Source organism: Clarias gariepinus, chromosome 11 (assembly GCF_024256425.1).
Source record: "Clarias gariepinus isolate MV-2021 ecotype Netherlands chromosome 11, CGAR_prim_01v2, whole genome shotgun sequence".
Classification (NCBI taxonomy): Eukaryota; Metazoa; Chordata; class Actinopteri; order Siluriformes; family Clariidae; genus Clarias; species Clarias gariepinus.
In genome coordinates, this window is record NC_071110.1 from 12,390,504 (window position 1) to 12,412,698 (window position 22,195).

Consider the following 22,195-nt stretch of genomic DNA (forward strand, 5'->3'; position numbering starts at 1 on the left):
TTAGATCCTTAAAAATCGACTGATAATTAACTTGTGGAATAGATGCATAGGTATGTGTGAACTCTACACACATTCAAAAACATCACTTGCACATTTCAGTCCTGACCTCGCTTCAAACTATTTTTACATATTTGGGCCATTAAAGGAGTGCATTAGTAAAGCAGGGGATTATATAGAGAAATAACCTTTATTTCTCTATGTAATCCCCTGCCTTACTAATGCTTTTAGAACACAGAACACAGTTTCTATGTTCTAAAGTCCCTGTTTGACTTGACTATCCCTTGTAGTTCATTTCTGATAAAAATGTTTTTTAAAAACAATGTTTAATAACAATTAGGACCAGATTCAGTGTATTTGTTGTAGGTGCTAAAAACTGTGTAAAAACAAGAGGCAAGAAACATATTACAAGATTGATTTATTAACTATAATACAGCTCACATAAGGCCTTACTGTTTGTACACCATTCCCACTGAGACAAATGGCCATAGCAAATAATGTCATGATTTTTATTTCTTCTCAGTTTACTTCATGTTTTTTTTCCATTCTTTTTTTTTTTATTTAGTTAATGTATTTTTGTCCTCTTAAATACGAAGAGTTGAAGGTCCCAACTCCCAGACTTGGAGTTGAATCATGCACTACATCATATGGCCTTTACACCATTCACAAAATTGTTAAAAATTGCCTTTTTTTTAATTATTAAAATAAAACATAAAAAGAAACATTTTTTTTTCTATCACCATTGACTACAGGGCAAAGTGTTAGACCCCCTAACATACAAATAAACAACCATTTTGAATATAGTTTTGCTTGCTTCTCAATTAACTTAGACACCACTTTTGCAAAAGAAAAAAAAAATGCAGCCACATAAGATTGCTGAAACGTCACATTTTAAATCCCATTTGATGCCCTTCCTTGTCGATCACTTGCCCTTTTGCGCAGTCTTTGGCTGCTAAAGATCAACTCTGTATTGAGACACTGACATATGATTTACACTGAGAATGTGGCAAGACAGCAATCAACTGTAAAGTACCAGGAGAGCATGGATCCTTCTCCCAATTTTCCCAAAAAATACCATGTTAACTGAAAAGAGAAGAAAAAGAGCTGAGGTACAAGCGTGGGCAATAAAAACTGTGTCAAGATTTGCCTGGCAGGGCAGAAGTAGTGGGCAGTTGAGATTAAAGAAATTAATTACAGACCTACACTATGAGAAATGTCAATTAAAATGGCTAATTTAAAGTCCTAAAAATCCCTGTTTAATTCCAAAACTCAGCCTGTTGAGTATCAGCATCACGATTTTTGCAGAGTGGCATCAGACATGACGATAACATTTATGAAGCTGACGGTTAGGAAGAATTGATAGTTAATGAACCATTATCGCAGCAGCGACCTGAGAATACAAAGATGATGAAGTGCTGAGAAGTGTGTTGTTGAGGAACCCGGGCCCATCAGGATTTATCACCGGTGATGTGGTGTGAATAAGAACTGTGATTTAAAGTGCATCAAGCACTTCTAATGAGGAAGATCAGGATGGATTGTGTCTGCAGTAGATTTTAAAAAATGAAGACTGAGTCTGACATGCAGTACCTTGTTGGCACAGGAGATGGCAGTAGCACACTGAAATATGAGCACAATGACTTCATACCAAAAAAAAAAGAAAAAAAAAACAGGCCTGGGTCTTCCCTTTAAGTCTCTCTTTCGTCTTCTGTTCTCCTTCAGACACAAAGCGTTTTTGACTGAGCAACAATCGATTTAAAATCTTTTTGGAAGTTTTAAATGGAATAGTGCAGCACAGTTTGGACTTAACGATGCAATTGGTTATTTAGACAATGCAGCTTCTCCTTTCAGTGTGAACACACAGAGAACCAAAATCCCCACCCAAATACTTCTACAAACAACTTTCATGTCTCCTTTTTTCTCCATCAAAACTGTATGTTGGACACTTTTGAAAGCTGCCAAAATCTCACAAGCATAAAGTATACATTCAGGCAGGCAGGCGCGCAACGCACATAAACGCATACTCACGCACACACATGAACATTTCAGCTCACTAGTGCATCAACTTTCCACGTCTGTTCTAATGAGAAATCTCACTGAGATTCAATATTAATGTGGAGCACAAATGAACCCTGACTGATGCACCAAGAAAACACACTCCAAATCAAGGTACACATACTTTCATTCCTTCTGTCTGCTAGAAGAAAAATAAAACAAGTTTCCAGGCATGTTTTTGAGATTGTGGCTCATTTGTTAGGGCAGAGAGATGAACAGAGATAATGAGAAAGACTTCAAATCTCAGAATGCTGTGCAATTAAAAAAAAAAAAAAAAAAAAAGTACCAAGGTTCACTGTAGTCCACTGCCAATGAAACCAGATCCAGTTTGTCGAGTTCTTGTTCGGGCTGTTTTTGTTAAACATGATGTTCTTTAATTGGGACTCGTTCCAAAGGGGAGGAATGAAAACGTCTGACAGAGTTAAAGTCGTGTCTTTAATTGCTGGAATCAGTTTTTTTTTTTTTTTTTGTTGAAAGAAAGAAAAGAAAAAAAAGTGATAATAGTGGTTGATGGGTAAAAAAAATGCTGCTAATGCTAAGATGGCCTCTTGCCACATTTTGCTTCTTTCCTATTGGTAAGAGCAGGTTATGGAGACCATGTGGAGAATTAAGTTCTTTTTTTTTTTTTTTTTTTGTCCAAACTCCACACATATCAAGTTTGTTTTCTACTCAAGCACCTCTCAGGTGACTAAGGAAGGGCCAGGGAACACAGGCTTCCTGCGCACACACCTTCCATCATGTCTGTCCTGTGCTGACCTTAAAGAGGGCATGCTCTCAGATCTATTGTGTATATATGAAAGAGTTATATTATGAGGAGAATTTCGACAGGTGCGGTGATCAATAACGAGGAAGATGAGATGTTACTGGAGTGTCTCACGGCTGAAGTGGCTTGACCTTCTCGCTATGCCTTACACTTTCTCTCTCTCTCTCTCGTGTTCCCTTGCACCAGCAGGCACATTCCCTCAATCTTATTTACTTGTTTCTAAGAATCCATCTCCATTTATGTAATCTCTGTAAATCTGTAACCTCCTCAGCTCTTTTCCCGTTTCAGAAAATCTCTTTCACTTTCGTTCTCTCTCTACATTCTTTCTGCTTCACAGCATGTGTTGTTCCGTTGGTGCGTGGTGTGGGTGCAGTGGAGGCAGTAGACTCTGGATAGGTGACTGTGGAGTAGGGGGAGGAGAATGGGGTGGGGACTGCTGAGTCGAAGTGAAGGGTGTGGCTACGTGCTGGGATGTGGTGTTACAGGACGAGTAGGCGGAGCCAGACACTGATGTAGTGGAGGACAGGGTGGCAGTGGGGGAGCCTGGGAGCCCGGGCAGGCCACTTGGGTTGTCGACCGGGGGCTGATTGTAGAAGAAGAAAGCACACTGGTAGATGAAAGTCTCGATGATTGTCTGGTAAGTGCGCGTCGCTGTCAGCGCATCCATGGTGGTGAAGTCAGGCCGCATCAGCGTGGGCCAGAAACAGATGGATAGATTATCACTAGTCATCAGATTCACACGACTGTTCTGGCTCACCCTAGGACAGAAAAACACAGAGATTTGGATGAAATATAATGGACAATAACATCTAATTGAATATATCCTATAAACAATTATAGGATGACATTCCTTTAAAATTCTATTATGAGAATTAGTTTAAATATTTGTCCTTTTTTAATAAAAACTTAAACTAGCACTGCACCATGAATAAAAAAATAAAAAAAATAAACCAAAAAGGTTTGAGGGATGTCTTTCAGGACCAGGGTTGAGAACCACTGATGAAAGCAAAACATTTTCATAATTTTCCCTTTTTTTTTTTTTTCCTGGAAAGCTGCTTTGTGACAATGAGCATTGATAAAACTGAATTAATACCGTATATAAAATAATAAATAGCATTCTCCATTCTTAACAGCAAACTAGATTATATTAATTCACAGCAAAAGAGAAATAAATGAATAAACAAATGAGCTAAATATTTTACCATTGTGAACTTTTTAAATATTTCTAGTGCTTCTATGTAAATTTGATAATCTTATTAATACTTAAACTGTAAAAGCTGTTCTAAATACTATAACCCTAATTTAATTTTCACTATAGTGAGAAAAACATGTTTTTCTGTTGGTCTATGCCTATGTGCACAAAGCTTAGAAGTTGCAAAGCAATAACTCTCACTTGTTCAGGTGGCTGATGACGTATTTGAAGACATCATAGTTTTCTCGGGGGAACCTACGCAGCACGTCCTTCATGGCGAGGAACCGTTGCTCCCGATCATTGATCTCTGCGGGAGGCGAGAAAAGAGATGAGAATGAAACGCACAGACACAGAGACACAGAAACAGAGACGCATCCAGATGCAGCCTCTCGGCACATCAATGCAAGTAATGACTCGGGCAAGCAGCTTGAGGTGAAAGGCAGGAAGAGAGGAGGCAGACAAACAGAAAACAGCATGACAGTGTAGGCATAGGACTTCATGTTTAGCCTTCTCTCACACACACTCAAAGAAAAACACTTCAAACTATTTGTCTGAAATTCTTGTTGGTTCTAAGAGATGTAGTAATGCCTCAAATTAAACAATTCCAGACACAATTTTTTCGATTTAGCCTTAATTGGAAATCATCATACAATCCACTTGAACCTCTGTAATTTTTACCCAATTCTGCATGCATTTTTTTTAAAATAATACATAAACCACAACACACAATTAACTGGATTTCGAAATGTACTCTACTGTACACTCACCAGCCACTGTAAAAGGAAAACCTTTATTAAGTGATAATTCATACAATTATCCAAACAAGAAAAGAAAAAAATTATTAAAGAAAAAATAATCAAGTGATGGGCACTTCTGCAAAACCAAATGCCTTGTTGATTAGGTCAGATTAGAATTGTTGATAAGGTCAGATAGATTAAGCCTGACTGGTTTGATCTGACATGAAGTCTTTGGTAACTCGACCACTTTTTCACAACTGCAATATCAGACAAGTATCACATAACGTTAAGAAGAATGGGGTACAACCGTGGAGACCCACATTGGGCTCACTGAAACTACACAGGAATACTAAAACTAGAAAATGTCACTTGATCAATGCCATGTGTTTTTTTGCAGTATTTTGTGTATCCTCTAGAGATTGTGGCTGTGTGCCCATGTTATCAGCCGTTTCTGAAACACTCAAACCTCAAAACATCTGGCATTACCCAAGACACCATGGTCAGACTGGGGTCACTTTTTTTTTTTTTTTTTTTTATAAATCTCTTGACATATACTATCTACATCATTTTATGTACTGTGCTGCTCACACATTAGTGGTTTATCGGATAAAGTACATATGCTTATTGCATAAGCTATCATACAGCATAATGATGTTGGAGTCACAGAGTAAGTAATGGTTGGAAATAAACTATAAATAAATGTTACGAGGGGCCGTCATAAAATTGGTATTATTGGCAAGAAAATTTAATGTAATAAAAACGATTGTTGGTCGTGAGCTCTACATATCAACCTAACGCGACACACGTCTCAAAATGATAGATGAGCTGGTGGAGACTTGAGGGAAAGTTTCACCTCAGTAATCACCTTGTCGTCTTTAAAACGCCTGTCACAATTTGGGGGAGTGGGGGTGGTTTAAGGGATGAGACAGAATTTCGCACCCCAAGTCACCCGCAAGTTTCACCGTTTCATGAGCTGAATGGGCTGGCGCGCTGTCATAAAGAAGGCAAACCCCCTTCGTGGGCATGACGCCTTGGTTTTAACACTCTAGCGTCATCGTGAGGAACTGCACTGCAGGGTTTTTTTTTAAACAAGAAAAAATGTTCATGAACATACTTATTTCCAGAGACAAAATCCCGCCAAATATTTTCTGTTTTTTCCATACGATGATAATTTTATAACCGCCTCTCGTACATTACTTTTAAGCACTAATACAATGACTTTCTAAAAAATATTTAACATAGATTAAGAACGTCATAAATTGCATGCATTGATTCAAAGACAAAATCTTTTTTAATAATTCTTTTTTTTAAAGTTATTTAATATTTTTATAGTAAGTAACTATAAGCAGATCATATTTTACCACTTTTATTATTACGGCTAAATGAAAAATTCAATCATTAACACAGGTTTTTTTCCTTAGAATAGACAAATATGAAAACATAAGTAGCATTCATACAGTCCAATTATTTAGACAGCCTTGGTACACACCCAAATAAAAGGTCAGGAGACGATATTCATCTCTAGCAGTAAGAAAGGGTGGATCTTTCTCAAACTGCATATGGTGCCTGACTTCCTATCCCTGTCATCAGGGGACATTGAGGGATGCTTGCAGGATGAGGCAAAAAACAGCACACACACACACACACACACACACGTCCCCTGGGTGCTGCAAGAACGATGGATGCACTGAGTCAGATCGGCTTACATCAGCCCTCAGAGGGCTCTCCATCAGGACACGTGACCACTATGGCAGATGTGTTGCTCCTGAGTATCACACGCAGATACACAGACTGATGTCAGACTCTCACATGCAAACACTGATGTCAGTTTTATACTCCCGTATTCCTCACAAAGGGCACACACCCTCACACATCCTCTGATGCACTAGTCAACGGACTAACACCAGAGCAAACCCTCCCAGTACTTCACACCGAGCCAATGCTGTTATTCAATCCTCAAAAGATATTAATCAATCAAAATCAGATCGCAACCGACAAGCCTTACTGTACTCATGTCCGTTACAGTAATTCGTCTATGCTTAATGCAATACGTTAAACTCGCTATCTTGAAGTCCACAGGGTAACATATCCGGTATTCATTGCCAAAGGTATTGAGTAAATGCCAGTACAATGCAGGCACTTTGGAGAGCTAGCCTCACAGACGCTGACACTGAACAAGTCTGCTGCATTGTTGCCATGACGCTCAGTGACAGACGGGGCAGCCTGGAGCTCCGCCCACCACCTGCAGGGATTGACTCTGCAATCACATAACCTGCCGTCTGTCCATTCCTCTCTGTCTCACCCTCTCTCATCATTTCCCCCCCACACCCTCCTCCTACAATATTTCAAGAACACTACAATCACTTCATGCATGGTTTTCTCTCAAGTGTTCTGTGCTTGATAAGTGCATATTTCCCTCACTGTCTCCTCCTGAGTGTTGGAGTAATAAAAGTCTAAGAAGTCCGAAGTGCTACATTTACAGTCTCAGCTTGACTAGCTTCTATTACGTTAACATATAGCAAGACATCCTTGACAACCAACGAGTACTGGAAGTAAAAATGCACTTCAATCCTGTCACACTGCTTGGGCTTGCTTTCAGTCTTCTACTTGGCAGAGTGACATCATTCTGGAGTGTTTTTATTTTTTTTCTCCAAAGGACTGAAGTGCTTAAAAGAGTTTCAGCAAAATGCCTAAATGTTCCCAAGTAGCGAGCAAACTACAGGCGTAAGCTGCAGTTTCAGTCTAATTGCTGGTGCATCCTGAGGTTGGAGGAACGCCCAGAGCCTAACAGAGAATTTCACACTGCATGAGGATGAAGCTCAGTGCTGTGTGAGCAAAACAACACCCTACTGCAGATAGCCCTCTTCATACAAAAACCTCGCCCTTACTTCTTCTTCCTCTTTTTTCAACAAGCCAGCACAGAGCACCTTTAGATCATAACTATGGATGCAGCAACTTCACAAGCACCATTGGTCTGCATTGCTATTTCTGTTTCCCGCTTGGGAGATTAACATCTATGTCCATTAGATAAAGAGCTCACACAAGCCTTGCCTGAATTAGAATAATTTCTTTTCACCACCTTTTCGGATTCTGCTGGACAATGAAGGTGGACAACTTCACCAAGACAGATGATGTATTATGTCATTAGACTAATCAGGTTATGGAAACAAACAGTATGTTTCTCATCCTGCTAATGAGGCGAACTCACTTTAAAAAGCACCACTGTCTTGCTTTATAGGCTACATAATTAACAGATAGATTTCACATCATTGAACCTTATTATAATGCTTCCATAACCAAACTGTTCATTTTAAAACGACAAAATGTTGAATATTACCCACTCATCGTCTACACCGCTTTATAGCTGTATTAAAGGATGCTTAGGGTACGAGGCGGGGTACCTGGACAGGGTGCCAATCCATCGCAGGGCAGACACACATACGCACACTCCATGCACACAAAGACGGGAATTGAACCTGGCCGGGAATCGAACCCAGACCCTGGGTTCGATACCTTTGCCTCTACACCTGAGGTGTGAGGCAACAGTGCTACACCACTGTGCCGCCATGCAGTCCACACCAAAAAAATGTAAACAATTTTAGCACATACAGTACTCAGAAGACAATGTCTCAATGAATTTCTTTGGCATTACTTACTGAAGGCCTCCACCAGCTCCACCTGCATGTTGTAGGGCACCAACGGGTCTGGCAGCTCAGAAAAGAAGCTCTTCATGGCTCCGGCTACAGTGTTCACAGAGATGTCCTTTTCCACCAGGTCCAGGTTGGAATCTAACAGTCGGAAATAAAGAACAGTCAGTCAGATAGTACACTGATTTCACCAGAATTTTAGAAGATAAAATAAGTGACGGCGAACACAATACATGAAAAGAAGCTGGTGTGCTAATTTGAAGAAACCACCCACTGGCTGACAAACCATTATAAAACCATTTCTATTTCAAACCTGTTCCATACACTACCATTGTGTTCAGTGCTGTCTCTGTATATCGCTAAATTACCCAGATTCCCATAAAAAGCGTAGTTAATTGGAGGGCTCTCATACCAAGTCAGATGAGTCTGCTGTGTACAAGGTACAAAGGAGATGGGGGGAAAATTGCAGATACAAGTACAAAGAAGAGTAATCTGATTAAAACTATACAGCAAGTGTTATCAGAGCATTTGCATGCATTGTAAGTATACTTTATATTCTGCGCAAGAACGAAAGAATCAATGGTGTGCAGCCGCTTACTGATTGCAGAAGGAAAAAGCAAAACGTAATTAAAAAGTTGCCTTCTGATTAGGGTTTGTTGTGTCTCTTATAAAGAGGGAGAGAAAAAGCAGCAGCACCACTGAGAGAGAGATAGAGAGGTAATGATTTTCTTTCTTTTTTTTTTTTTTTTTTAGTGCATAAATTATTTAGTGAACATTAAATATACAGTACTGCATAAGGTCTGAATAGGTCACATGGCCAAAACTGACTGTGGATGATTTGATCTGTTCATGGTTGTCATGCATTACCTGTATGCACTGGAAGGCTGTGCTTGGGACTAATCGATCAGACTCCTATTATTACTCCGATCCTCATCCCCTATTAGCTCATGCTAGACCGAAACAACCCTGACGGAAACCAGCAGTGCAGCGGTGCGTGTATGTGCATGCGCTTCATTACCTACACCAATACGCAAGTAATTAACTGACCTTCTTTCCCTATTCTCTGGACACAGAGGTGCCAAGGCAGAGTCAATGCACACAACAAATGTAAACTGATGCACAAGCAGAAAGGTCTCAAAACAGCTATTCAATATCTGCACTTTATTGCAATCATCCCCAGATTATCTATCACATATAATACACATAATGACCCATCTAGACTCAAAATCGATCGGTAGATAACTTCAGGTTAATTAAGCAGAACTGCTGCACACTAACTCTCGTCATTGTAAAGGTGATTTGTTCAGAACAGCAGCATTCAATCTGCAAATACAGGACATCTCAAAATCGCATTATTTAAATGATGTCAAAGTAAAAAAATAAAATAACCACATGCGGTGTGTGCACAAGTCATTTATTCTAAGCTCTCAAACCAAAGCACTTCCAATCTACAACTGTTAAGCTGTTGAACAAGCTCCTTATCCCTGACTGCTCCAGCAGCGCCCGTTGCTTTCTTCCAAGCTGTGATAAGTATTTTGTTGTCCTCTGCACATGCATATGCATTATCATAGCAAAAATGTTCTATTTCTTCCAAGAGCAAAAGACATTTAGGGCTGGAATGGTAGAATTTAACAACACTAGATGACTGAATGTACATTATTGCGAATGCACAGATAATGCGCTCTATATGGAAACGAATACAGATATGAAGAAGGTCACTAGAAAGCTTGACAGGGTTGTACTGTAGCTATTCACATTAGTTATGTCTTAGGAAATGGAAGCTCGCGGACCTTGCAGAACTTTGCAAAATGCCGGGCGGTCACTCGCAGCGGCTCACAGTGCCTAACCTCGCTTCTTACCACGAGTCAAACTGCATAGGTGAGATAGGGGTATAACAGCAGGAATAACAGAGGGGGGTTAGGGCGGTTATTGGGCCGGGGCTTGTAGTACAATTTTCACACACACACTGACTGCTGTCTGGTTCACGGATTACATAAATTGTCTGAATACCGGATTACATTTTTGAGAATATAGGTAAATAACTATAACTAAGTATTAAAATGGCGACCTAATGCGTTAGATTACTCGTTACATCTAAAAAGTAATCCACTTTGTAACGTGTTACACCCAACACTGGTGGCAGCACACAAATATAATAAACGTCAAGCAGGATTAAACAAATAATCTCACGAATATCTATGATTTATGAACTATTAAAGTCAGAATTCACCTGCATCTACTGCATATACGGTACACCTACTGAAGTTCATATACAGTACACTTCAGGTATAAATCTGAAAATACAGATACGCCATATAAGAACAAAATAAAATGAGTCTACCAGTCAGGAAGAGCTCGTATTAGCAAAAGCACCTCGGCACTCACTCCACCCACAATTACTGTTTTGAAAGAAAAAGTATGTGGGGTATTTCTGATGCATACAGCATACGTCACACTAGATGCCATTGCTTAAACACATCACGCCTCCACTGGATCCGCAACAGCAGGATGCTTTTTAAAGGTGAGCAAGGACAGCATGTTGTGGGAGTTCAGCTTTACAGTAGGATCTCTATGTTAAAGTGTCTATAGATAGATTTTTTTGTGTTACACCAGAATGTCTGTCTGTTTTCAAATCCAAAACTATGCTGCAGCCTCTTTATTACATCTGTTTTCAACCACAAAAGTTAGACAGTTAAACTGAGTTAGACAGTTTTGTGCTTAATTAGGCCAATGATGAAAAATATGACCGAATACACTATTTGATGCAACTAGAGCAGAAAGTTATATCATTTTAACACCGAATACTGTATATAAAGCTTATATTATTATTACAGGAGAATGAAAACCATTTAGGTCACTAAAAGTATTTTTATTTGTATAAGGCAACATACAATAAACAACGGCGTATTCTAGATTTCAGCCCACAGTCCTCGACACATAGCATTCAGCATGCGAACCACATATGGGTTCTAAAAGAAGTTTACATACAAAAAGATTATCTACTGTACAGGTTTTTAAAGATATTTTTATGCCACTTTAAACCTGTTCTCCTGAAAACTCAAACAAGAATAAATTTATGAAATAGTCGAGTAACATGACTCACCTTGGTCAAATTGCCGTTGCATGCTCTCCATCTCAGCTTTGTTGCCGCTCACCCTGTAGATTCCCTCTGTGCTTAGACCTGAAGACAGAAAAAAAGAGGAAGAAATTATTAATTTCACTTTGCTTGATGTAGATCTTGTTGTAAGGCAGGAATACACACTGGATTAGATGCCAGTCCATTGCAGACCATTACACTCATTTACACCTTCAGGCAATTTAGAGAAGCCAGGCCCTCCGCTGGCAGGTTTTTCAAACAGGTGAGGAAGACTGAGATACCCAGACTGACATGAAGAATAAGCATAAATTCAAACAGGCAGCGTATAGAACTCAGGATCGAACAGAAGACTCTGGAGCTAAGTTTTCCACTATTTTCAAAAACTGCTTGAAGCTACATCCTTTAAAACTCAACATGTTTGGAGGATAGGCTTAACTGATACATTGTACATAAATGACCAAATAGTTGGCTTGTGTTGCTTGGATGCAGGGGATTAATGAAAAAATGCTGAATGCAGTTTAATTTATCCATATTTAATGCATAAGATCATTTCTATTTAAATTGCACAAAAAAAAAAATGTCTTGTTTTAAGAATTTAATTTCTTAAAAGGAGCAAAATTCCAATAGAATAAGAAATTTGTGCTTAAAATTATAGCGAAATTTGGTCCAAGACAAACGTAAATCTTATGTTTGGATTGTTGTAAATCATTTTTACGAAATTATACACAGGTTAGGCAAGATTTAATTTTACTTGCTATAGATTATATATAGATTAGATTCATATTTTACTTGCTAAATTGTCATTTCATGCAATGAATGACATACCATTTACTAGAGCTATTCCTGTTCTTCTGGACTCAGATAGCTTGGGCAACAAATGCATTTGAACTAGATGACAGGGCAAAGACTTTTTGAGAGCACCAATTCAGAAGTCTAAATACACAGCACACGGTATTCATTCAACGTCCTCCTTGTTTCTGTCAAGCACTACAGATGCTCGAGCCTCCTATTACGGGAAGGTGATACTCTATTCATCTCCAATCACAAAACGCCTGCAGTGTTCAGCCAATCAAAACGAGTCAATAAGAAACGTGTCAACCACCAACAGTACACAAACACAATATCATTTTGTGCTCCCCCCCGCCCCCCAGACATTCATAGCCTGGACCCTCATGCTACAGACACTGACAGACAGGCAGACAGCTCAAGACAAACTCAGAGACAAGGCAGCTCGGTGTAGTAGTGAAGCACATTGATTTGTCACCTGCTCCCAGTTGTGCTTCCTTTCCTATATAGCCTCAGGGTGAGGAGCCTATGAGTTTAGTGCATATGAGTCTTTCACATCATAACAGAAGACAAAGGGTAAAAGGCAGTGGAAAGAGGAATGTAAGACGGTGACAGAAAAAGCAATCTGAGGCAAAAACGCAATGGAAAAATAACAGTGTGAGTCACTGTGGCAAAATAACGCCCAGCAGGGTGAACCAACCATGACATTAAGATCTGACTGCTTTTTTTTTTAATGCTCATGTGATTACTAGACTGGATGCCAATGCAGTTTACCATGCAACATAAAGTCACACAAAGCGATACATCAGAGAAAGAAGAAATAATATGATAAGACGTCATCTGCCGCAGTGACTAACTCACAGTTCATTATCCCTCATTTTCATTAATGAACATTTCCTCCTCTGATTCACCCACTCCAGATCTGAATGTCAAGCTGAATTAGCCTTTAAACTCTAAGCCAAGCCCAAGCTATTTTAAACCAGAGGTGAGGAAGAAAAAAAATGACAACGGAGTCTGTCCACACCAACTGATGGTCGAAACTTAATGGAGAAGTTTTAGCAAGAATAAGAGTTACGTGATGGCACATGACAAATTTTACAAGGACAATGAGAAAATCCCACACAAACGATTGACACACTTAAGTTTTTCTTTGCTGGACTGTCTTTCAGTCATCAACCCTGCAGAATAAAATGTTTTCTGAGATAGAATGTTTTCTCTTTCTGTTTATGCTCCCCAGAGGCCTGAACACTCAAAGACAGGGGACCTCATAAGGTTGTTTTTTTCCTCCTAATAGTAGCTGGGTTTAAATAGACCCATTTTGTGATGTGATGTGTTTCTGGGAAGAAAAGTTTGATTCTTTCCTGATTAGGAACCTCTGTGAGAACAACTCTCTCCCTCTCATCTTTGCTTCGGATGTCCGTCCGCTAGCTCCTTGTCTTTGGCGGAGATAGGGGGCACTAAGTAAATTAGCGTTCTTGATGAGCTGTGAAGGTCCTTTTGCACTCTCCTCCTGATTAAAAATTTTAGGAGCAGTAAAATATGTGCTCCTGAGATTGCTATTTAATTAGAAAGAACAGCAGAAATGCAAAGGCATAAAGTCCCCATGACATAATGTGGGAATAGAATTTTTTTTGGGGAAAAAAAAAAATTCTTGTTATATTTCCAGCAGATTAAATGCTTTAACATTTCTATTTCAATTGAATGCTTTGAGCATGTAAGCCTATCAAATCAGCGTTTGTGTAATTTGTACCGTCAATCGGACTGCAGAAATAGCATCCACAGTTATTGTAGGTCAATGACCAGCCTTTCTTGGAAGGAAGATTTACCGGATGCTTGGAATTTATTTATTTATTTTTCCATCTGCCTTACTGACATCTACTCACCGCAGCAACAAGTAAATGTGTTAGCGGACCAGCCTACACAACCCTTACAGCACAGCTGTCATTTGTTATCCATCATTTAATCATGCTTGAAGATTCCTCCCTATCACACTGGTCTGCATTTGCACCACTACAGAAAGTTAAATCTTACAGGAGGTTATGGTTAGATTTTATATATCTGAAAAATATAGAAAAATGTATTGATTAAGGTTAGCCTAAATGTGGGACATTTTCCAATCATGATGCATCTCATCTAAAGTATTCTAGTCATAAATCATAAATAATGCAAACCAAAGAGAGAGAGAGAGAGAGAATGGTGTGGCGACAAAAATAAACTGATGAGCGACAGAAAAATTAACCCTCCATTCAGTTTCTCCTTCATGTACTCAACTTGTAGGGGGGGAAAAGAAGAGCTTTTTAAAATAATAAAGTCCAATTCTGGTATTTTAAATACTAAATATTGCAATAACAATGGGTGTTTCCTGATGTTTTAGGAGTAGTTTAAAAAGTCTAAAAAGTAAGGGAGAGAAAGAACGGAGGGGGAAGAGACACCGCATCCTGCTTAAAAGTGTCGGGTCGAGGACAATACAAGGAAGTCCTCCTTCATATCTCTCTCGCTCTCTCTTTTTCTCTGGCAGAGTGTCATAATCGACCCCCATTATTCCCGAAAAATCACTGAATGTAAGGTCACACGGAGACAGAAGGAGAAGTTTCTGCACTCACACAGAGGTCACAGCACAGGGGTCAACAGCTCATTAGGTCCTTAGCTCCACTGACGCGCAGCGTTCCGCTTATCCTCCCTGAGCTCTGCATTATACACTGCATTTCTGCAGTATCACTAAGATAATACCGTACAGTGTTGGATGACATCAGAAGCAATCTCTTCAAAAGCACACTCAAGTTAATGCCACGCCTTCCTATATAGGAATGGACAGCTTTTGTGTCCCCTTTTGCAACGGTGCCAGTCCGCGCCGTAATTCAGCCTGGTTGGCCCCGTTCACACTTGATATTAAATCACAAGTAAGCAGCTGAGAGCTTTTTACACCTGGAATTTTCATGTGTACAATTGTGTCTCTTAGGATTGGATTGCACAAATAATGTTGCTGACCATTCAATCTTTTGACATTTTCCTTTTTCCTTCATTACACAAGCGTATTTCTTTCTGTGGCTGAACGGCAATGAAAAGACAATGGAGTATTAGTGCACTTCTCAGGATTATTATACCTTCTGTAGTGAATATCTCTTTAATTACAAAACCAATTCTCATATTCTCATGAGCAAAATGCTATTTAGATCAAAGTCTACTTTCTTACTCTTCCTCGAGTTGGTATTTGCATGATGCATGTTTAAAATAACAGGATGCGTCTAACTACTTGGATTTTAACTGTCTCCTTACAGAAAAAAAAAAAAAATGCACCCTTTCACAACAGTACTTACCACCAGCCACTTTTGAATTTTTTTTACCCAATATGCAGATTAATACCTCTTTCAGGATGATAGTCCTATTAGTGACAGGGTCTTTACATCAGCGGTGAATACCACAGCGCATAAGGCATGCCCAGACATGCTAGAACATGTCGATAAGATAGCGAAAAAGAAATGAAGGAAAAAATAGAACAATAATAAACAGGAAGCTAAAAGAAAAAAAAAAACAGTAAACTAAGCCATACTACTATAAAAACAGCCACGAGTTAGAGCAAATTTAAAATAAAACCACATCACAGCTTCTCCTCAACACGTAGAACACATATGTCATATTAGGGGTCATACGTCACATGGTTCAAGACATTATTTTCCACAAAAAAAAAAAAAAATCATATCCCAATCTAATCTTCGGGGGAAGTAATGACTCTCATTACTCTCACAGGAGTCTGTACTTACTTTCATAATAAAATGAAAGAGAAACAGTGCTGGCGTGTGGTATAAACATACTTTGGCAACTGGGACTGAGCACATCTGGCTACAAAATCCTGATCATTAAGAAAGTGTAATACAGCTCTCGGAGGGGGTAATGGGGTTTGCACGAACGATGTGGAGCAAATGCCGTGCCATAGAATTAAACGCACATTAATCATTATCTGATTCTTTTTTTTTTTTGTGATTAGTTCATTAGAAAGTTGCAATCATTTCCCTTCATATGGCTGATTAATAAAAACAAAAAACAATTAATACAGCTTCCTTTTTAAATAGCTCCATTGATCACTGAACTTCTGCTGAAAGTTTTCCCCACTTAGCACTGTTTTGTTCTTCTCCATATATTCATTTTGAAATGTATTTATTTACAATCACAACAGTCAAAAGGATGTCTGCTTCCGTCTCAGTCATGGAGGTGCTGTGAAAGAATTTAAATTAAAATAGCTTGCAGGGATATGTAGAAGATGCGGTAATTAAGAAGGCAAGGAAGTGCATTTAAGTGAGTGTTTCGCTATCGTTGCTATCAGTGCATCAGCATGTGGGCAGTTGTAGCAGTGGGCTCCACCCGAAGACTCCAGAAATGAACTGAGACCAAAGATAGGGCTCATTTCCGGCTTACAGATATCGATCTCTATGGGGAAGCTATTGAGCAGAAAATTACAGCGCGAGGCTCAGCACCCCACTGCTATTGCAGAAACGTAAACACAACACGACAATGGCAAGAAACAAAAGCGCCTCAATAATTCTTTATGCCCCCTAGTGGTGAAAAAACACTTTGGTCCACAAGGTGGGGTTTACATTCACAGGCGACATCGACATCATACTGTAACTCTGATTCTCTATTTCCACTGATGGATATACAATGTTACACTATATACTATACATACAGCTGTTATTTAACCGGAGAGTGTAACATTGCATCATAATCAATGCTGTGATCTTTACTTTACAAAAACACTGTGAAGCAGCATTTGAGCATGGCTCAGAGTTTAATACTTCATTTTAGTCCGTCCTAAACACCTGTCTTCCCAAAGGAATTGTTATCTTTTCCCTGAACACAGCAACGCACCAATGAATTCATTCCCCACGGACGAACCAAATCCCTGCAAGCCAACCTCGCTAACGTTACTGACCCAAATCAAATCTCTAAAGGCTACACACGCACAGATTAACACGTGTATGTCAGTCACCAAAAGCTACAAAAACACAGCAAAGCCCATTTTAAAAGGATGTATTATTCTCAAAATCTCAGATCACGCGACATCTTAATAATTGGACTTCACTGTGACTGATCATTAAAAAGCTCCCGCTGTAGCTGGTTGTTTCATCCTTATAAAAAAAGAGAGGAAGAAGCTATTTAACAGACATTCTGATAAAAAGGAAGATGATTGTGAAAGAACCTCACAACAAAACAAATTTACAAACATCTGGAAACATCATGGCTTGCTTGCTGTTATCTTGAATTAACACTGGATGTGACACGTATACAAAACATCTGCAGACTGTTCATCCATTTTACACCAGCATTGCGTAATGTACGTTGGACCAGCTGCAATTACACAATAACTACACACATAGAATATTAATGTTTATTTAGTATTGAGCACATTTATCATTAATTAGAAGAAGAAAAAAATTAACCACTAAAGTAAATATAAATTAAAGAACTATTTTAGTTTGGATACTAGTTTACACAATGCCACATTTACCCTAGTTATCTAGTCTGGTAGCCATGGTATTACATCTTAATCTTATACCCATAGACAACGAAAATTGACACCTTTCAGCAAAATATAACTTTGTTTACAATGCATACTTTGCACAATTTCTTGTAAACATACAGAGCCATCTCGCCCACTCGTGATGAACTTTTATTAACACATCTGGTGCTATGCATGTAAACGCACTCGTATATATGATGTTTGTGCTGAATTTTTTTTTTCTTGGTATTTTTGTTTATGAGAATGACATCTATCTCAATATATCCATCTATTCATATCTATCTACACACACACCTTTCTATTGGAACCAGCTTTAACCTTTAACCTATTTGATCTACCTGATGCGTCTACTGGATCGGACCACACAGGACAGGCTTTACTCTCCCATGCGTGTCAGTGAGCCATGGCCACCCATCACCCTGTTTCCAGTTTTTCCTGGGTCCACTTTTGGTATGCTGTGACAATTTTGGCCCAGCCAGCTCACCGGTGCAATCCAGAATTGGTCCAGACAGACACCACATAAAATATAATATTATAGAAAAGCCGCCGACACCCCACCTCCTATTCTATTTAATTAAAAAAGTAAAACCCCTTATATATTACAGCTTCATTACACACACGGTAAAATATTTCAGGGCTTTTTTGTTTTTTATTTAATGATCACAGCTTAAAGCTCATGCTAAAATAAAAACTCAAGTTAAAAAATACTAGAATATTTCCTAAGATAGATAAAAGAATTCTGTTCATTTATGCTTTCGATAACTTCCGTATAGTAAATACATTTTGTGACTGATCTTAAAAAAATATTCATATATTTTGAGATATTAGATTTTTTATTTTCTCAAACAGCTGTACTGGTTAAAATTTATGAGAATATATGAGAGTTTTGCTTAGATGTAAATTACAGTCAAAAATACCAACATTATTCCAATTCATTAAGATACACACACACACACACACACACAAAGATATTCTATTCATTTTGCTTGTATGTTGGCCCTCATCATCAATGACAGATGATGATGCACAAACTTTGGAATTGCTAACGAGGTGGAGGCTACTACAGCAAACGTGGTATCCACCTCCAAACTTTTCCACTTGCATCATTCACCTTTCCACTTAGGGCCATTTTGAAACAAGAGATAGAAAAATAAGGGGTGGAAAGTGTGAAACGTTTTAATAGAGCAAGATATGGAGCAAGATGATTAATAAATAGATAAAAGTGAATCGGCCCACCAGTAACATGCCTGATATGCCAGATATTACTTCTGAAGGTCATGATCCAAGGAGACAGAGCTGCCCTGGTGGCACAAGGGGAACCTTTACAATACTGGGCATAATGTTTCGCATTGTAATCTTGTGATATAGTACTGTACAAAACTCTTGAGTTATTATTTCATAATAAATTAAATGACCATGTAGATTAAACTAAAGAAATGAGAACAAATGTTTTACCAAAAAAAGTTGTTTATTTAACAACCTCAGCAGCAACCTCATTTCCCTTCTTGTCTGTTTCAACAACTCAGCATTGAGTATCACCTGATCATCTGTCATCATCTGCATTTGTTTCTCACTGGTTAATGCCTTAAGGTAGATAGTTTTTTTAATGCGTAAATGGGTCACTGCGCAGCTTAACAAACAAAAAACATTCCTCTGAAACTGGTCAGGGACAGGACTGAAAACTAGAGCCAAAAACTTGCCACAAATGGGAGCCAGAACAGTGCTTTAGGAAACCTAGAGAACTATTCCTCAAGACTACATTAAAATAAAAAAATAAAAATAAATTCTGGCTCTTTGAAAGCAAAATACAATGAAATTAAGGGTGGCTCAGTACTTCGGACCAGGACTATATATACACAGAGAGAGAGAGAGAGAGAGAGAGATAGATACATAGAGAGATAGAGAGATAGATAGATAGAGAGGGAGATAGATAGATAGCATGCAATTTTTTTTGCTATTAGCTAATCTACAAATTATAATATAAGATGACTCACTAGTGCTTTGTTTTAATTACAGTAGATAATTTGTTGTAATATAGATGGATTATAAAATCAAATAACTACATTTGGCCGCATTACTATTGGCTAGCTCAGCTAATGTCGCTAAAAAGACTTACTAGTCTTGGGCATGTTCAGTTTTATATATTTAAAAATAGCTTACTGTAATGGTCAATGCTATTTTCAACCAGGTGCAAAGAGACACTGAATAAAAGAGAAAAAAAAATTATGTCATGTCTAACAAAGATAATAGCTCATTCGAAATAGTTTGTAAAAATGGAAAGGTATTTTTGCGTGATAAGATTCATAAACTGTATTTTTCTGTGATAACGCACTGTGTGAACAAGCCTTCAGTCTCTCCAGCCAGAGTGTCGGAGGCTGTGGCAGGAACAGCAAGCTTTTTTCGGTCTCTTTATCTTGCTCTGAAAACGCTTACTGTTGTCACAATGTTCAAAAGTTTCCTAAAGGGAATGATAAAACTGGCAAAAGGAAGTGCACGCACATGCCGGTGTGGATAACCAATGACAATGAGGCTAAATATACGTCACAAGATCCGAAAAGAGAGCAACTGAGGCTGACTAGCCTACCTGAAATAATTAGCTATTATATGTGAGAAACAGCGAAAGAAAGCAAAGAAATAGAAAAAAATACAGAAGAGGAAAGAAATGTGAAGGTTAAGAAATGACAGACCAACATGATGGAATAAACAGGAGGAAAAATATCTACACACAAGTAACTGGAAAGTCAAAATTACTCTAATGGGAAACCTGACACTGAGAAAAGGAGGAGGAAAAAAATTAAATTAAACGCAAACATTGTTATCCATAGAGTAATGGTCCCACAAGCACTGTATGCTCATCTCCATCACTGTCTGAATGGAGTTTCAACACCATCTGCTGTGTCACGCTGCCTCACTAACCTTGGCAGCCTTTACCTAATCAGCAAGAGTGCTAATCTCTGATTGGGACCCTTCATGACTACTTGGACAAGATGGGGCTGCTCATAAATCAGCACCTTGAGACATTTCTTAGTTGTTTGTCAAATTTTAATGTATGATGATAAATGCGCTCTGGATAACATGCTCGGCTGAGCAATGAGGGAAAAGCCTCCACTAGCTTACAAGCTCCATCTCTGCAGTTTACATTTCATACTGTCAGTATGAGTGATGTTTTTTGTGTCTGCTGTTAAGGGATAAAAAGGGCTTACCAGTCGCTTCTATGTAACGGATGCACTTCTCAATAAACAGTGGGATGGGACGCTCCGGTGAGACCACGTTGGCCAACGGCACACCAAAGTAGTTACTCTCCGGTTGTTTAGAAATAGACGGGCGGGGCTTTATCCTTGTTTTCTGCAAAATATAAGAGGGCAGAACAGTCACTGACCGAAATTGTGTCCAGCCTACGAGCACAAAGAAATTGAAGGCATACAACAAACAAAGGTTAAATGTTAAAGGATACAAAAGTTAGTTCCTTTTATTTCAAACATCTGCATTAATCACAGAATTCACCATTTCCTATTTCTGTCATGCATTAAGAAGACAACACACTATGACTTTATAAAAGGGCAGAGTCGAAACTTAATACTGCATCTTAACCCAACATGGACTTCTAGTAATTCCCCATCAGATTACAGCTGGGAGTTCTGCTGGGTGATATACATCAATAAAGTATTGATCCACTGAAGTAATTTTCCATTTTGTATATAATATCAATTTCAGAGCTTTGAATATTGGTTGATACCAGATACTGCCCTAATTCTGACTTGTTCATAAAATCTAAGCTGATGGAATCTAAAAGCTAAATCTAAGCTAAAATCTATGCTGCCAACAGTCATGTTGTTAGTAATATATATTTATATTTTTAGGTTTGCAAGCATGATCATTCTCCTTGCTATTAACCTTATCTATGTTTACAACACATTTTTTAACAACATTGCATGTCAAATAATATACATTAAGCCTGATTTGATAATGATTAACCATTTCAGGTCACTGCTAGCCAGGACCAGATGGGTGAAAAAATAAGAACAACTGCGGGAAATAATGTACAAACAGGAAATCATTAGGGAAAAACCTTGGGAAACACTACATCATAGGGAAACACTATTATAGAAAAGTAGATTTTTTTAGTCCACAAACTGCTTATTATGCTTTCGGACAGCAGCCAATTTTCCTCACATAAATACATAAGATAAAGTTACCTCCAAACTAGACATACTGTACATCTTAAAACATAAAAAACACTTTAAATACATTTTAAATATTAAAAAAAGGCTCATATATAACAAATAATATATCCTCACTGAATCAACTTGCACATTTTGGTGTTTTCCCTGGTCGTTATCACTGGCTTCATTTCAGAAAATTATCTTGATTATTAGGGTCTCTTTATAGTAATTGGGGGATAACTTTGA

The 22,195-nt window shown here is 38.4% G+C and overlaps 1 protein-coding gene across 2 annotated transcripts in view; it reads right to left on the minus strand.

Annotated features, from left to right (window-relative positions):
• Positions 1-398: 398 nt before the first annotated feature.
• Positions 399-22,195, minus strand: part of arhgap35a (Rho GTPase activating protein 35a) — a 72,476-nt gene continuing 50,679 nt past the window's right edge. For both annotated transcript variants that reach the window (XM_053507228.1, XM_053507229.1), the window contains exons 3-7: positions 20,990-21,131; positions 11,492-11,569; positions 8,398-8,529; positions 4,206-4,311; positions 399-3,570 (exon numbers count right to left, since the gene is read on the minus strand). In XM_053507228.1, coding sequence (XP_053363203.1) covers positions 3,144-3,570; positions 4,206-4,311; positions 8,398-8,529; positions 11,492-11,569; positions 20,990-21,131 — 885 coding nt within the window. In that variant the 3' untranslated portion in view covers positions 399-3,143. The remainder of the gene's footprint in view (positions 3,571-4,205; positions 4,312-8,397; positions 8,530-11,491; positions 11,570-20,989; positions 21,132-22,195) is intronic.